Raw genomic sequence first — 17,473 nt, forward strand, 5'->3', positions numbered from 1 at the left:
AAGAAAATTCCCTACACATACATAGGAAAAGACTTGAGGGAAATAGGCCAAAATGTTATTTTTTTGTTTCCTTTTACATTTTAGTATAGAATGTTCCAAATATTCTACAAAGACTGTATATTTTATAATTAGAAAAGTGTTAATCATTATTAAACTTTTAATATTAATTAATAAATTAATACTAATTTTGGTGAAATTCTAAATTTTTATTCATTTGCATAAGATAAAGAGAGTGGTATTTACTTAAAATCTACTCTGTACTCAGCACAGTGCTATGAGGGCCACATAAGAAGAATAAGAACTGGGTCTCACTTTTCAATTTTCCGATTTCTTCTATAGGCAAAACTAACACAGGAAAAAATTAGCACACAGTATAAGACACATTTGTGATTAAATATTAAAGATCGGCTGGGCATGGTGGCTTACACCTGTAATCCCAGCACATGCGGAGGCTGAGCTGTGTGGATCACTTGAGGCCAGGAATTCAAGAACAACCTGGCCCACGTGACAAAACCCCTGCTCTACTAAAAATACAAAAATTAGTTGGGTGTAGTGTCCCTTGTCTGTAATCCCAGCTACTCAGGAGGTTGAGGCATGAGAATCACTTGAACCCGGGAGGCGGAAGTTGCAGTGAGCTAAGATTGCATCACTGCACTCCAGCCTGGGCAACAGAGTACGACTGTCTCAAATAAATAAATAAATAAATAAATAAATATATAAATAAATATTAAAGATCATGTACTGTGAGCCTTCAGGGAAGCTGGGTTGTAAGGAACTCATATCTGGTATCCAGGCTTGCAAATGCATACCTGTGCTGATGACATCAAGAGTTTTCTGGGCCGGGCACAGTGGCTCATGCCTATAATCCCAGAACTTTGGGAGGCCAAGGTGGATGGATCACTTGAGGTCAGGGGTTTGAGACTAGCCTGACCAACATGGTGAAACCCTGTCTCTATTAAAAATACAAAACTTAGCCACGCGTGGTGGCACACATTTGTAATCTCAGCTACTCAGGAGGCTGAGGCACGAGAATTGTTTCAACTCGGGAGGCAGAGTTTGCAGTGAGCTGAGATCGTGCCACTGCACTCCAGCCTGGGCAACAGAGCAAGACTCCATCTCAAAAAAAAAAAGAAAAAAGAAAAAAAAAAGAAAACAGTTATTTTCTGGAGAGACATTTTCCCTTCTTTTTACTGTGTGTTTTCAAATTCAAAATATGTGTTCTTTTGGTCACACTGTACTTTTTTAGAAAAAAATATTTACCTATGCTCAAGACAGCTTGGAAGTGTCATACTGTACTTTTTACATTTTACATTGCAGCGATCTCAGATGGCAGTTTAAGCAGCAGTGTCTCATAAATTCAGATATGTCAACATATCTGCCAAAACAATTATGTGAACCCATACATTTTGGTGAAATATGAAGTGAGTATCTTGTAATGAAAGTACTCATATTGAGATTTCAAAAAAATCATTTGGAAAAATAAACTAGTGAAACAATAACATTTTTATTTTGAAAGGATAATTCTTAAAAGACAGTTTTATACAGAATAAGTTAATGAATTTTCAATGTGTGATTAAAATATAAAACTGGCCAGGGGGAGGGGAATGTAAGCACTAGGGGATGGCCTGGATAATGTACCTCTAAGGTCCCTTCTTAAGCTGAAATTCTAGGATGGAAATGTTGCTGAATATATAAAGCTACAGAGTGGTGGCTCATTCAGCATCCCAGACGGTCGCCTTTCAGGAAAAGCAGACTATGGTGTTTTCATGGGAGTGTTGAAATTCATTAAAAAATCAATTGATATATATTTATTGGGTACCTTCTGTGTTCAAGACACTGTTCTAGGTGCTTTAGAAGCTTCAAGGGCAAGATTCCTTTTCTCAGGAAGTTTTCAACATTGTATTTCCCCAAATGTTTGAGATCTTCTTATGAAAATCTGCCCCTGAACATTTATCCTAAGAAATCTCTTAAAGTTATAAGGTATGTTTTTAGGCAATTCTGAGAATGTTTCCTGCTCTAGGCAAGGGATATCCAGATAATAGGCCAACATGTTATTAATAAGAATAATAATCACTGATGTATTATAAGCAAGGTATATAGAAATACCCAGTTTTCAAAATAATTTACACAATTTATTCAAGATACCAAGAAAGAGTGTCTGTAAATAATTCTGCACGGACTTGAAGAAGATTTAGTAGTAGCACATACTGGTAGAATCGCTTATGTTGAACTAGTAAAACAAAACAAAACAAAACAAAAAACCACAACTAAACCTTGAGTTTTTATTTAAGACAGTGTTTCCCAAAATGTCTTCTACAGATCCTGTGGATTATAACTTGGCGGTGTGTGACAAGTCCTAGTCTTTTTTCCTGGATGTGCAGTCTCAGAGCAGCAGTTTCTTCAGTTCCTCATTCTCCACCTTCCTAAGCCTTTTCCCTAGGCTGCTAGTCCTGGGTATCCTATCTTCCCTTCTCCTTAAATACGTCTCTTTAACTGAACTGTGTCTACTTGGTAGAGACCCTAAGATAACTATAAACAAAGTAGCTATCAGTGTCTACCATTTCCAAAATAAATTCTATAATGATGGTTAAGCTGGGTCAATAAAAAAATTAGAGTACGATTTAGAGAGTGGATACAAAAAGGAAGAGAGTGACATGCAGTCTTAAGATGAAAATGGTGTAGCAGGGAAAAGGATAAACTGAAGGGAAGAAAGGAGTCAGAGAGGAGAGGGATTAGTTGACAAATGGTACATTGGGAGACAAAACAGGTGGGAAGAGAGGAAGACATAATGAAGGAGGTAGACATAAAGAAAAGACTATTAATGGTTAAAATAGTGAGCTTAATATGTAAGAAGTGCTACATAGAAAGAAAAAGATGAGGAATAGAAAGCTAAATACAGAAAGTTTGAGGGAGAGAGAAAAGAAGGAAGAAAGCTAAGAAAAGGAAATGATAAAGGTAAAGAGAGTGGCAGTGGAAGAAAAAAACGCTTGAAGAGAATATTGAGTAGGAAAAAAACCTGACAAGATCAACACAAGAAAAAAATGTACAGTGCATTAGGACTATACTGATTTGTGGATCTCCATGTGTAGAATGGAAAGTTAATCTGCCTTTCAGTCTTGAAAAACCAATTTTGCAAGAATGGAACTTTGAGAGCAAAAGGAGAAGTCATCAAGCAAAAGGAAACTAACTCAGACAAGTGACTTCCAAGTTTCGAGGCAGGGATGGTCATGACCTTCTTGCTTTTTTAAGGTCTGCACTAATTTGTGAAAGTGCTAGATCTGGTGATCCCCAGAGGCCCAATCTCAGCTCCACCTGGGTTGCTACTCCTATTGCTGAGAGGGGAGAAAACTTAAGGATCACCAAGACAGTCAGATACTTAATTAAGTCTTGGGGAAAAAATTTTGGGAACCATTGGTATAGAATGTCAGTGATTTCTCTTCCCCCCAAGAATGCTTGGTTGAGATAACCCCTAGGCCTGAAGTAGTAAGCAGTCTTGTACCTGGTCCTCTGCATTGGTCCCTCTTTGAAGGAATTCAAATGGACTGTGTTCACCTGCATCAAGTGGGTCTGCATTTGTACTCTTAAATTGTTCCCCAGTAGCTAACTCAACCAATGTGTTAGGATTTTCAGTAGGCATAATTGAATCCCCATCAAATGGGCTTTGCCTTCCATTGCTAGATGGAGTTCCAGTGCTGGAAGAGTGATGCTTTGCTAATTTGGAACCAAAGCATGGCAAATGCAGGATGTTAGATGGTCTTTGTTGCTGTGTCTCACTCTCATTTTCTTGGACTTGACTTTGGATGCCTTCTGGATTGGAGCCTTCATCAGGTGTACCAATAACAAGCTGCTCAGGAGTAAGGTCAACAGTTCTTTCATTGAGCTGGTTGTCTTCAAAAATTTGTTCCAGAATGTTGTTCCCATCTCCTCCAAGATCATTTTTGAGACAAGGTGTATTCTTTGCTTGAAGGGAACCGACTTCAGGAAATGGCATAATTCCCTTTTGGCCCAGTTGATTATTTATAGAACATGGTGTGTTCCTCCTCAGAGTGGACACATCATCTCTAAAAGGGTTTTCACTTTCCCTCTTCTCTGAGCTGTTTCTTTGGCCTGGTAGGGTGCTTGTTGGGGAGATGATATGTCTTGTGTGCTTGCTATGACTACCTTCTGTATACAGAGGACTGGTGTCTTGGTTCTCCCCAGGTGCAAGACCATAGGATGGAGTGTAGTCTTGTAGAGCTAGTGGATTGTCCTTGGGCCCTGTGGAGCTACCAGTACAGCAAGAGCCTCTCTGGGTTAGGTGAAATAAATGTGCCTCTTTTGGACCTGATGGGTAACTTTGTGGGATGAAGTCAGGGAAAGATGAATGTTCTCTCTCTGGAGAATTCATCCTAGTCATTTGCATGCCATAGTTCAAATTCTCACCTTCATGCCACATTGGATTTTTCTGAAGCCCAGCTGGGGTGTTACTGGAATAGGGCTGGTTACCTTTCTGGTCTGGTGGCCTAGCTAGGGCTTTTTGTAAATGTGTTGCCTGATCCCAGATATTTCTGTTAAAATATGGCCTTCTTTCTTTCTGACCTTGGGCTTGTATCCTGTGGTCCCAGGAATTCCATGAAGGAAATAGATTGCTTTCTTCTGGTCCAACGGCATTATTAACATAGTAACCCCTGCTCTCTGTAGGTGGTGACATAGTAGGAGCTGTATTATATGATGGAAAATTCTCATCCGGGCTCCATGGGTAGAATTCACTATAATAAAAATCCTCCCTTGGTTTTGATGGATTGTCTAAAGAATAGGGAGGATATTCCTTTGGCTGATTTGAGGTATGTTGTTCACCTTCATAGTGCCTAACTGTTGGGCCCCCTTTGAAGCTCAACTCTTCACCCCATCTATTTTGTCCAGGAAGGACTTCATCTCCAGTTGGATCAATTGGGTCCTCTTCATTATAAGGGACTGTCTCCTTGTGGTCTGGGGTATTTATGGGGTAGAGTGGACTTTCTTTTTGCCTCATAGTATTGGGAGAATCATCTCTCTCATCCCATGTATTCCTTCTAAGGTATGGTGAGTTTTCCCTGGGATCATAGGGGTTATATTCAGGGTAGAAAACACTTCCTCTAGAACCATGGGAAGGATGGGGTAAATGTTCTTCTTGCCTCCCAGGATGTTCCTTAAAAGGTGGAGAGATTTCTTGGTGGTCCCAAGTATTTCTTCCAGCAGGAAAATGTTCTTTTGCAGGAGAAGGGATTTCCTCAGGGTACACAGCAGGCTGATATGCACTGTGCTTTAAATCTGGCTGATTAGTTTCTGATTCATATGGGATCCTTCTTGGCGCTAAAGCCATCCCTTTGGGCAAAATCTGGCTTTGGGTTTGTCCATCAGAATTTGGTACTTTTCTGGAATCTTCTCTTGGGTAATAGGAGTTTTCATGTTGATCAACAGAATTAAAATTTGGGACTGGCGTATAACCCTCAGAGTGAGGCAGTTTATAATTTGATTTATTAACTTCATACTGTTGAGAGTTTCTCCCGGGGCTGGTTGGATTCTTTGTAGGAACTATTATTTGTTCTTTTGGACCCAGGTGCTTCTCCCTTGGATTTTGGATTTTTTCATTGCGAACAACAGGGCCTTGTTTGGGACCAACTGGGGCAACATTAGTTCCCATAGGGTGTTTATTTGGCCCCTGAGGCTTTCTTCTGAGATTTGCTGGATTTCCTGCATAATTGGGATAATTGCCTCTTGAAGTAGAAGGGTAAGCTTTGTGATAAACTGGATTTCCTGGACGAACTACTTGTTTACCTTCCCAAGCGAAGGAGTTCCACCAAGGACCCCTTTGAACTTGTTGATTTCTGTAAAAAGGCCCATTCTGTCTGTGCCCCATGGCAGTACCAGTGGGATACCACCGTCTTCCTGAAGGAAAATTTCTTATATTAGGATTTGGATGATTTTCACGAATATTTGGCTGACTTGGTCTCCATGGGATTTGACTTCCTGGCCCTCCCTGGCCTGAAGCGTTGACTGCAGGGAGTGGGACAATCCCATTTTGAGCTGGAGGGTTGTTCCCAGTGTTCGGTCCTGGGATACTGTTTCCTGTGGGGCTGGTGTCATTTCCGCCCTGACTCCCTTTAGGATTTGGTTGGGTAGAATTCGTCTCAGTAACTGTTGAATTAGCTGTGGGTTCTGTGCCTGGACTTTCTGCTTTAGGAGGATCTTCTTCTTTGGGTTTTTCAAAATCTTGTTCATACATTTCTTCTGAATAATAAGGAGGGCGGCCCCCAAAGCCATGATAGCCAAAATATCCAAAGTAAGGATTCTGTAGGAAAGAAAATGGAAATCACTATTACCCTTTGTTTCCCACCATGGTGTTGCTTGGAATTTTTTAGTATAACAGGGAAATCTTATCGGTCACATGTTTCTTTTAACATCATTAGCTTTACTTTCTTTCTTGAAATTTGATTCCTCCTTGGTTTCCATGACCATACTTTTTCTGGTTCTCTCTTCTGGTATTTTTTTCTGACTACTGCTCAGCTTTCTCTTTTAGGCCTTATACATCTGAGGGTTTTGTTTTGTTTTTAATGATTTCATCCTCCATCCTCCTAATTTTTCTGTTTTCTTTCTACATATCTCTTTTAAGATTTCTGTTGCTCCTGTAATGCCAGCACTTTGGAAGGCCGAGGCAGGCGGATCACGAGGTCAAGAGATCAAGACCATCCTGGCCAACATGGTGAAACCCCATCTCTACTAAAAATACAAAAATTAGCTGGGTGTGGTGGTGCGCGCACCTGAGGTCCCAGTTACTCAGGAGGGTGAGGCAGGATAATCACCTGAACCCAGGAGGTGGAGGTTGCAATGAGCCCAGATAGTGCCACTGCCTTCCAGCCTGGTGACAGAGCAAGACTGTCTCAAAAACAAAAACAAACAAACAAACAAAAAAAAAAAAACAAGGAGAATTCTGTTGCATCAGCCCATGCTTTCAATAGGCATACATGCTAACAACTCCCAAAGGCATAATTCTAACCCACAACACTCCCACCCAAGGTTGAGGCAGCAAAACATCTCCACTAAAGGTTTCATGAGTACCTCCAACTGAATGCACCCAGAACTGGGCTCATCTCCTGCGAAATCTCCTCCTCCAATGTTCTATATTTGAGCAACATTCACCACTATCTGTACAGTTTCTCAAGTTTCTGCTCTCTCTTAGTACTCCAGACTATTAATAACCAGGTCCTATAAACTCTAAGCTTTCATCCTTGTTCCCACTTCCTTAATCCACAGTACCCCTGAACTGTTAGAATAGTTTTCTTACTGGCTACTCTGGATGCAGTCTTACTTTCCTTTAATCTTGCTTCTACATTGCCATCAGAGTAGTAGAGGCTGAGAGTGGGTATATGGAAGTTTGGCCCCTTTCCTCTTTAAATTTGTATTTAAAGTTCTCCTTTACAAAATAAACTCTAAATCCCTTAGCATAACATACAAAGCAGTACAACATGCTGCTAAAGAGTGGGGCTCTAGGCAGATGTGCATTAAAATCCCCATTCCACCAGTATTAGTAGTATGACTCTGGATTAACCTTGGTTTATTTGTTTGTAATACGGAGATGATAACAAAATAACGTTTACCTCACAGGTTGTCATGAGGGTCAAATGAGACAAAATGAGTACATTCAGCCTCATTTCCTCCCCCTTGCACTTTATGCAGTTGCAAATCACAACTACTCTGAATTCTCTGGGTTCTCTATTCTTTTTATGTTTCAATGCCTTTGCACACAGCTTATTCATATTGAAACTTCTTCCACCAACACATTTATTCCCCTGGCAAACTTGACTCGTCCTTCAGAGCTCAGTTTGACTTCTACCTTCTGTGTCTTGACTTCCATGGGCAGAATTAGGTCCTTTTCCTAGGAGTCCACAGCAGTACAGATTTCTGTCATCACAATCATCCCACTGAATTTCAGTTGCCTATTTTCCTGGGATTCTTCCGTTTAATTCTCTCATGTGAAGATTTGGAATGAAAACATTGTGTTTCTCATCCTTGTTTTCCAGTACTGAGGAGTGGGTAATGTTCTTAATAAATTTTCATTTAATGAATGATTTAATCATCATGAATTCTGTCAGTCAGTATGTTTGTTAGACATTTGTGTGGCATTTAGATCATTTGATTTTTCTTTTAAAACAAATGAAATATAAAGAAAAAAAGTATTTTAATCCCCATTTGTTGATGGAGATGAGACAGACAGGTGAGGAAGTAACAAGATCATGCAGGAAATCAGGTAGTGCCCTCAAGAGGTAGACTACAGCATCTTAGTTTTTGCGACAGGGTTTCTCTTTGTTGCCCAGGCTGGAGTGTAGTGGCAAGATCAGGGCTCACTGCAGCCTTGACTTCCCAGGCTAAAGTGATCCTCCCACTTCAGCCTCCTGAATAGCTGGGACCACAGGTGCATGCCACCACATTCGCCTAACATTTATTTTAGTCTCCCTATGTTGCCCAGGCTGGTCTTGAAATCCTGGGCTTAAGTGATCCTCCTGTCTCAACCTCCCAAAGTGTTGGGATTACAGGTGTGAGCCATTGTGCCTATCTAAATTCAGATTTCTTTCCTTTTTTGTTTTTTGAGACTGAGTCTCGCTCTGTCGCCCAGGCTAGAGTGCAACGCTGAGATCTCAGCTCACTGCAACCTCCCCCTCCTGGGTTCAAGCGATTCTTCTGCCTCAGGCTCCACAGTAGCTGGGATTACAGGCCAGCACCACCACACCCGGCTAATTTTTGTATTCTTAGTAGAGATGGGATTTCACCATGTTGGCCAGGCTGGTCTCAAACTCCTTACCTCAAGTGATCCACCCGCCTCAGCCTCCCAAAGTGCTGGGATTACAGGTGTGAGCCACCTGTGCCTGGCCTAAATACAGGCTTCTTAAAGCCTATGATAACTGCCTGGATCTTTCTGCTTCCTTTCTTATCTTACGCATATGAAAATTTGAAGTGCCAGTTTCTAGGTTGCATACAATTATCTGAATCATTTTTATTTGGGGTTATTTCATGATACATTTGAGAGCGCCTTATACCATTACTGACACAGTCATCTTCAATGTTATTTTATGAACAAGAGCCTTATACCATTACTAACACAGTCATCTTCAATGTTATTTTAAGAACAATCTCTGCCAGGTGCGATGGCTCATGCCTGTAATCCCAGCACTTTGGGAGGCTGAGATGGCTGGATCACTTGAGGCCAGGAGATCGATACCAGTCTGGTCAACATGATGAAATCCCATCTTTACAAAAATACAAAAATTAGCCAGGTGTGATGGCACACACCTGTAATCTCAGCTACTCGGGAGGCTGAGGTATGAGAATTGAATTGCTTGAACCCAGAAGGTGGAGGTTGCAGTGAACCGAGATCGTGCCACTGCACTCCAGCCTGAGTGACAGAGCGAGACTCTGTCTTACAAAAAAAAAAAAAAAAAAAAAGAAAAGAAAAGAAAGAAAGAAAAGAAAGTGGCAGTCATTGCAGGGACTGAGCAGAGGAGCGACAAGATTAGACTATTGTTTTCACAGGGTCACTCTGGCTGCTATGCTAACAATAGATTGTGAGAGATGAAAAGACTTACTTACAAAATGTACATATACATAATCTTAAAGCTGAAAGGGACCTCTTAGAGCAAGTAATGCCAACCTCTCTTTTGTTTGAGACAGTCTCGCTCTGTCACCCAGGCTGGAGTGCAGTGGTGCTATGGCTCACTGCAACCTCCACCCCCCAGGCTCAAGTGATGTGCCACCTGTCTCACACACAAAAAAAGAAAAGAACAATCTGTCCCCCACCCCCCAGTAAAGCTATTAAGTTACCACAGTTCACTGAGGACATATCACATATTCAGGGAAAAAAACAGTAAGTTCCAGGGGGGTGGGATGCTATCTCACAATCACTAAAATGACTTTTTAGATGACATAGTGCTGGAATATTAAAAGTATATCACTCTGTGATATACATTTGGTTCTTCTCCTAGTGTGGTATAGTAAAAAGGCCATTGAGCAGAGTAACAGAAGACTTGGGTGCTGGGTTCAGTTTATCCATAACTTAAAAGTGAAATTGAGTAGTAATTGATCTTTTCTTGGCTTCAATTTATTTGTATTAATATAATCAGGAAGTTAGACATTACTTAATTTCCTCTTGAGGATAACATTCTAAGAAACTCTTACTTTTTTTCTCTTTTTATCACTGTCTGGAGTCCAGCATCAATCTTTGGACCACTAGCTTGATTTGTTTCACTTTTTTATTTTCTAAAAATCACGGAAGCTTGAGTTACAGGTTCATGTGTTGGATTTTAACTTTTTTATTAGATGTGGATAAAAAAGCAGTGGCGAATAGATTGTAATTTCTAGTGGAGGATATAGTTTTACTTGTACTTACCCCGCCTTCTTCATTGCTGGCTGGTGGGCGTCCATAACCTGGTGGCGGTAACCTCTGAGAAGTGAAAAACACAGTGAACACAGGAGAAAACCACTTTTGATGCTGCCATTTGTAAGACTCAGGGTGTCTAAAAATAGCTCAAGTCAGTGATCAAGCTCAGTTAGTACTCTGAGCTTTTAGCTTTTGAATTATTAGCTCTCACAGTCCAGCTGCTAAGAATTATGATCTAACAGTGAACACTGGTAAATACAAAGACTTCAGCTGGATCCCAGATTATCCTACTTAAAATACTCTGTATGGCTGCATCTCCTGGCAATCCTCCTTACCACCTCTAACACTCAAAACATACCCTCCACAACCCCCAACAAACACACACCATGCACACACATACAGACAAAGGGTGAGAGAGAGAAATTTGAGTGCTGTTAGAATCCAAGCATCCATATTAGAACATCTGATAATAGAGATTAAGTAACAATGTTATTTTTAGAATGTGGCTCCATGTTTAGGGAGACAAACTGCAAACTGACAATCCTTGGATTATTACTATGATATTTTTATTTGACTAAAGTTAATTCTCCTAATCAAACTTGGAGGCCGAGTTTCTGCCTCTCAAGTTTTATGTAGATGAGATTAATAGTTACTTCAGCATTAGAATCATGGTTATCTGTTTTTAAAATCTTTACCTTATACTGCCTTAATTTCCTTAGTTCAGCATAGGTAGTAAAAGAAAGTCACTCTTTCAAGGAGGAAAAATGTAAGGAACTCTTACTCTTTAAAATGAATTGTTCCTCATTGATAAAAAGCCTTCCTAGTTATAGAGTTGTAGACAAGGAAAACCTATGTCATAGCTGAATGAACAGTCAACAAATATTTCCTGTTGTTTTGTTTGTTTAGCAGCAACTGGTCGTTAATATTTCTTTAGTTCGAAAAGTTTATTTTGCCATTCATATTTTTAATGCCTATGATGCAATTTCAGTATTATCTTTTATTTTAATGATTTTAAACGTTTAAGATTCTTTGAGGCTTCTTGTAAATAATATTTCGCAAGATTTTTTTTATTTTTTTTTTTTTTTGAGGGAACGGAGGTCTTGCCCTAGGCTAGAGTGCAATGGCACGATCTCAGCTCACTGAAACCTCTGCTTCCTGGGTTCAAGTGAGCCTCCTCCCTCAGCCTCCAAATATCTGGGATTACAGGTACCTGCCATCACACCCAGTTAATTTTTGTATTTTTAGTAGAGATGGGGTTTCACCTTGTTGGTCAGGCTGGTCTTGAACTCCTGACCTCAGGTGATCCGCCTGCCTGGGCTTCCCAAAGTGCTGGGATTACAAGCATGCACCACCATGCCTGGCAAATTTTTGTATTTTTAGTAGAGACGGGGTTTCACCATGTTGGCCAGGCTGGTTTTGAACTCCTGACCTCAAGTGATCACCCACCTTGGCCTCCCAGAGTGCTGGGATTACAGGCGTGAGCCACCGTGACCAGCCCCAAGATTCTTTATAATGATATATCTGTGGCTAGAAACAGTAAGATAGGATGAAAATGTCTTAGTCTAATTATAGCTCACCCTATGGTTTTCAAACTCCATTTTGTCCTGTGTCCCAATTTCCCCATTACATTAAATGAAGATAATTTTTAAAAAAAATTTCTTAAGGATGTGGGGAAATAGTAACGAAGTAGCACAACCTTTTAATATTAATTTATTAGCTAAGTTATTTGTATCTGCTTGGTGATTTAGGTTGTATTTATGTCACCAATTTGAGTATGAAATTCAAAATTCTCTGTTCTTTTCTGCATGATTACTGATGCACTGGTTTTGTTTCATACCATCTACTCTTTGGTATATGGTATTCCATTAGAATGTATGAATTTATATTAATTTGAACTATAACATACTAATATTATTTTTCACTTATAGTGTAAAGAAAAAAACAATTTATCACCTGTGGAATTTGCCATGGTGGTGGTTGATAGAGGAATAGCCCATTTCCAAATGGTGGGAATGCCTAGAGAGAAAGAAAGAATCAGAGTGATGTGCTATTGAGAAGAATACATAAAAAAAATGAAGCAAACCAACTAAATACAATTGAAACTTGGGAGTCTACATTTCACTTTGCATTAAACTGTGAGTTTTTTATAGGGCAAAGATGACAATGATAATAACAATTAGTATTATCGGACACACGTTCCAGGCTCTGTGCTGAGCATTTTATATTGTTAAACTCATTTCATTCTCGTATAACCATAGAAGATATAAACTATTACTATTCCCATTTGACTTAAGAACATGAAGTTCAGAGAAGTTTGGTCACTTGCCCAAAATCTCGTAGCTTGTAAATGATTGAAGCCAGGATTCCAATCCAGGATTGTCTTTTCATTCAATTTTGTATTCCCTACGTCTGTAATAGTGTCTGATAATAAGTGTTAACTGACCAAAAGCCAGTGTTTTCTTTTTAGTTTTTGAGACAGAGTCTTTCTCTGCTGCCCAGGCTGGAGTGCAGTGGCATGATCTTGCCTCACTGCAACCTCCACCTCCTGGGTTCAAGCAATTCTCCTGCCTTAGCCTCCTGAATAGCTGGGATTACAGGCGTGTGCCACCAAGCCCAGCTACTTTTTGTATTTTTAGGAGAGACAGGGTTTCACCATGTTGGCCAGGCTGGTCTCGAACTCCTGACCTCAGGTGATCCGCCTACCTTGGCCTCCCAAAGTGTTGGGATTACAGGTGTGAGCCACCGTGCCTGGCCTATAAAAGCCAGTATTTTTGAAGCTCCCCCCACACTGGATGAGATCTTGAGAAACCATTTGCACATCTTCTTACCTTATGTCATACTAGTACTGGAAGCAAAGTTAATTTAAGAGCAATATTTTAGAGCATCAAAGCATAGATCTGGATGAAACTTGGAAACCATTTAGTTTACTCACAGGGAAACTGAAACCTAGAAAGGTGAAGTAACTTGTTCAATATCATACGACTAATAAGGACCAGGTATAGGACTTGAACCTTTGATTCTCGACTGTTAGATTAGTGCTCATGTTATTACACCATGTTGTCTCTGTAATTTAAAAGGAGCTTTTAAAAGGCAACAGTATTTGGGTAATTTGAACCAAACAAGATTGGAGTTGACTTGCCATGCAGTTTTGGATGCATGTCAAAACAAAAGATGGTACTGCAACATAGCACCTGTACTGAAGTGTGTATATGGGGGTGGCATGGCCCTCCAAATCTCTCCGAGGCCATTTACAGATATGGAATTTTTCTGTGCAAGTCTCACCTGAGGTGGCTGAGCTTCCTCTTCGGGCTGGGCTGGAGTATGCGATGGCTGCTTCAAAGGCCGCTTTTGTGGTGGCTTTTTTGACTGAGTCTGGTTGGGTTTCTGGGTTTCTTGGGTCTGATCAGTCTTGTTATGACGTTTTTGTGCTGAGGGTTTCTGTGGGTGCCATGGTGGTGGCTGAGGCCACATGGGCATCTGGTACTGTGGAAATTGCTGAGGGAGACCGTTTCCAAAGAAGGGCCCCAGGTGTGCCAACTGAAAGGGTAGCAAATAATAGTGAAATCGTAATAGAGTTGAGGTTCAGGCTCTCTCCATCCTCTAATGTCATCGTCCAAAACTCAAAGAGCTTAAAAGTCCTATGGAACTTGACTTAACTATGGAAGCTTCAAGATCTTTAGTTAGATTTTCCTTACACACAGTCTTACAGAATTAACTTCAGTCTTCTAGAAAGCCAAACAACCAAAACAAACTAAAAGGCAGAACTAGGTGAGAAATCTCAGCTTAAGAATTTGACTGATGATTTTCTGATTCTGAAACTCTAACTCAGGTCAGAAGTATACAAGTCAGGTTACAGAAAATTTAATGTTGTATTCAGAACCCATGTGATTTGTTATAAGGCTGGATGAAGAAGAGAAAAAGCAAAAATAAGATAAAGTGAGATTGTAAAGCAAAAAATAAAAAACAAGAAAAATAGGAAAAGAGACGATAAAAATTCGGTCTGTGTAAACACATTTATATGGTGTCTATGTTTCTTGGTTACAGGTGGAGCCTCATTAAATCCATTTTTGTTATCAAAATCGCCACAATTACAAGGCTGGGCAGGGAAGCAAAAGTAGTTATAATCTAAAAATGTTAATTTATAAATTTATGATAATTTATAAAAATGTTAATTTCTAAATTTATGATAATTTATGAATGGTCAGTCTTGCGACATCAGTTCTCATCCAAATATTTCCTCCCTGGTTTAACACCTGTCTCTATCCCCAGTCTTCATTAATTAGTTTCTTGCTATCTCTTGGTTGATGTACCCATGCTTTGTGGATTGATGAAATTCAAAATTGCAAACAACTAAGTTGGTAAAAATTTCAAATCACAGGCAAAGTCACTAAAACTAAAAACAAGGGTATGAAAAAGTTGAGCCAATCAAAAGCTGAGGAAGAGGAAATTTACAATGATTATTTTAATCAAAGAGCTTTAAAAGAGAATGACTTGAATAAAAAGGATTACAAAAAAATGGATATAGTCCTTGATTTTCCCCTCAAAATGGCCCTCATGATCATTTCACGGAAATCAAAAGTGATGTGTAGTGTTATTGTGCTAACATAGAATTTTACCAGAAAAATCGTGCCAAAGAACCACCTGATACTTGATTTATTAGTTTGTTCTGATAATTAGCATACAGTGACAAGAATAACCTATATTTATTTAAAGAACATTAAACTTGCTTTGTAATTGTAGTGTTATCTTTCAAGATAATCCAAGTAAAATTTACCCCCTACCAGTACTTACTCTGTTATTTTTATTGTCACTATTTGTGACATCTTATGTGATATTTTCACAGAACAATTTTTTCTTGACTATACATTTGAGACTCAGTCTCAAATAAATAACATTTCTAATTAATAATTATTTGGATTTACACGAAAGAACAATAGTAATGAATAAGAAGAAAATTTGGTGTGAGAGGATGGAGCAATAATTTTTCCATCTTGAAACTTTTGTAATGATTACATTATACTTAAAACATGTGGATTGGTGTCTCTATTGGCTAAGGCAAACTTTATAATGGAGTTATCTAGATAAACAAGAAATCATCAGAAATAACGTAAAGAAAAACTTACATGTGGGAGGGTCATAAAGTTGAATTGATTATACCGCATCATCTGCAACCAAAGGAATCCATTAATATGATACAAAGTGAAACTTTTATTAAATCAATGCACAAATCATAAAAAAATAAGTAAAATTTCTTTTTCAACCTGAGAACTTCCCAGTGTAAAAATTTCTGATTTTAATGCACAGCAGTCATATTATCTTTTACTACTTATGCTTGAATTTTAAGTAAGTGTACAATTAAATTTTAAGAAGCTTCTCAGGCACTTTAACTTTTAAGTCAGAATTTTATTTTGAGAAGAATCAATAAAGAATCACAGAAAATAAAATCTGGTCTACTCTAAAGTTTTGAATGTTCTGTTCTTTGAGAGTTCAGGATTTGAGAACATGAGAATTATGTGACAAGATGATTCATCTTTCTGATATGTATTGAATTTGATTAATGATCTGGGCTATGAGTCATGTAAGGGATATTTATATTTTTAAGCATCTACCTTCTAATAACCCTTGATACTATTGGTCACTTTCGCTAGCTAAAAAACTTAGCAAATAAGGTAACATCAACTAGATTTTAACACAATTCCACATTTACGTTGAAAAGGAACATTGAAGTACATAGGTAGGCTGATGGCTGGGGAAATTACTACTTTGCCTCAATTTGAGAGTTTAAGACTTTCACCTCTCCCTCTTTTTACCTCTTTCATAAGAAATATTATATATCAGACAATTTTCCAATATTCTCCTTTTTACTGAACTTGTGAGATAGGACTCTGGATAACTTCTCCCCTCAGACTGAACATACATACCTCCTCACTTTTACTGCTAAATCCAGGCATTCGGGGCATGTGCATCTGGAAGTAAGAGAATGTCAGTGACAAATGCAGAACATCAGCTGAAATAAGCTCAACAATTGTTCCTAAGCTATGCAATGATAGAACACAAAGAGAAGAGCTAACATTTAAAAAATACTCACTGGCATAGCAACAGAATTACCAAGAAGCCCTAGAAAGACCAGGAGAATCTTCATTTTTCCTTTTGGCACCTAGAATAAAAAACTGATTTTTATTTTTGGTCTGTGAAATAAGCATGCTTAGGGCACTCTGCACTTATCTAGCTACTAGCCTACTTGTCTGTCAAGGAGTGTATGGAAATAGATAAGGTCCCTGCTGCCATTTTTATTTTATGTCAAGAAACTATTAGGTAGTTATCACCTGGTACTTTTCAAGCTGCCAAAAGAGTCAGATTAAAAGGAAATATAAAGTGTGTGTGTGAGAGAGAGAGAGACAGAGAGACAGGGAAACAGAGAGAGACAGAGAGAGAGAGAGAGAGAGAGAGAGAGAGAGAGAGAGAGAGAAAGAGAGAGATTTCATAGCACCAGAATGTGAAAATTAGAAATTAGGAGGTTATCCCCAAAATAGGAATATTGATGGGGTTGAGTTTCTAGTTACTAGTTGATTTGTAAAGGAATAGTGATGTCCAACTAGATTCATTGTACCGAATAATCTTAGTTTCAAGGAGGGCGCACTACAAAATCAAAACTTTGTGCTACTTTCTAAGACGTTGTACATAGAGACTAAGTAAACTGGAATATTCAGAATTATTTTTTTTCCTGGTTTCCTCTATTGTTCCTATTGTTATTATTATCATCATCATCATCACTTCCTTTAAAAATCACTTATGTGACCAGGTACGGTGGCTCACACCTTAATCCCAGTACTTTGGGAGGCTGAGGGGGGTGGATCACCTGAGGTCAGGAGCCCGAGACCAGCCCAGCCATCATGGTGAAACCTTGTCTCTACTAAAAATACAAAAATTAGCCAGGCGTGGTGTCTCACACCTGCCATACTAGCCACACGGGAGGCTGAGGCAGGAGAATCACTTGAACCCAGGAGGCGGAGGTTGCAGTGAGCCGAGATCGTGTCATTGCACTCCAGCCTGAGCAACAGAGCGAGACTCTATCTCAAAAAA

The 17,473-nt window shown here is 39.2% G+C and overlaps 1 protein-coding gene across 1 annotated transcript in view; it reads right to left on the reverse strand.

The window, feature by feature from the left end:
- Window positions 1-1,490: 1,490 nt before the first annotated feature.
- The window catches only part of ENAM (enamelin), a 22,892-nt gene continuing 6,909 nt past the window's right edge, over window positions 1,491-17,473 (reverse strand). Inside the window, exons 3-9 of the mRNA XM_017879166.1 lie at window positions 16,479-16,547; window positions 16,312-16,356; window positions 15,514-15,555; window positions 13,673-13,927; window positions 12,344-12,406; window positions 10,400-10,453; window positions 1,491-6,310 (exon numbers count right to left, since the gene is read on the reverse strand). Coding sequence (XP_017734655.1) covers window positions 3,470-6,310; window positions 10,400-10,453; window positions 12,344-12,406; window positions 13,673-13,927; window positions 15,514-15,555; window positions 16,312-16,356; window positions 16,479-16,547 — 3,369 coding nt within the window. The 3' untranslated portion in view covers window positions 1,491-3,469. The remainder of the gene's footprint in view (window positions 6,311-10,399; window positions 10,454-12,343; window positions 12,407-13,672; window positions 13,928-15,513; window positions 15,556-16,311; window positions 16,357-16,478; window positions 16,548-17,473) is intronic.

The sequence above is a fragment of the Rhinopithecus bieti genome, unplaced genomic scaffold (assembly GCF_001698545.2).
Source record: "Rhinopithecus bieti isolate Rb0 unplaced genomic scaffold, ASM169854v2 scaffold_905, whole genome shotgun sequence".
In the NCBI taxonomy this organism is placed as follows: Eukaryota; Metazoa; Chordata; class Mammalia; order Primates; family Cercopithecidae; genus Rhinopithecus; species Rhinopithecus bieti.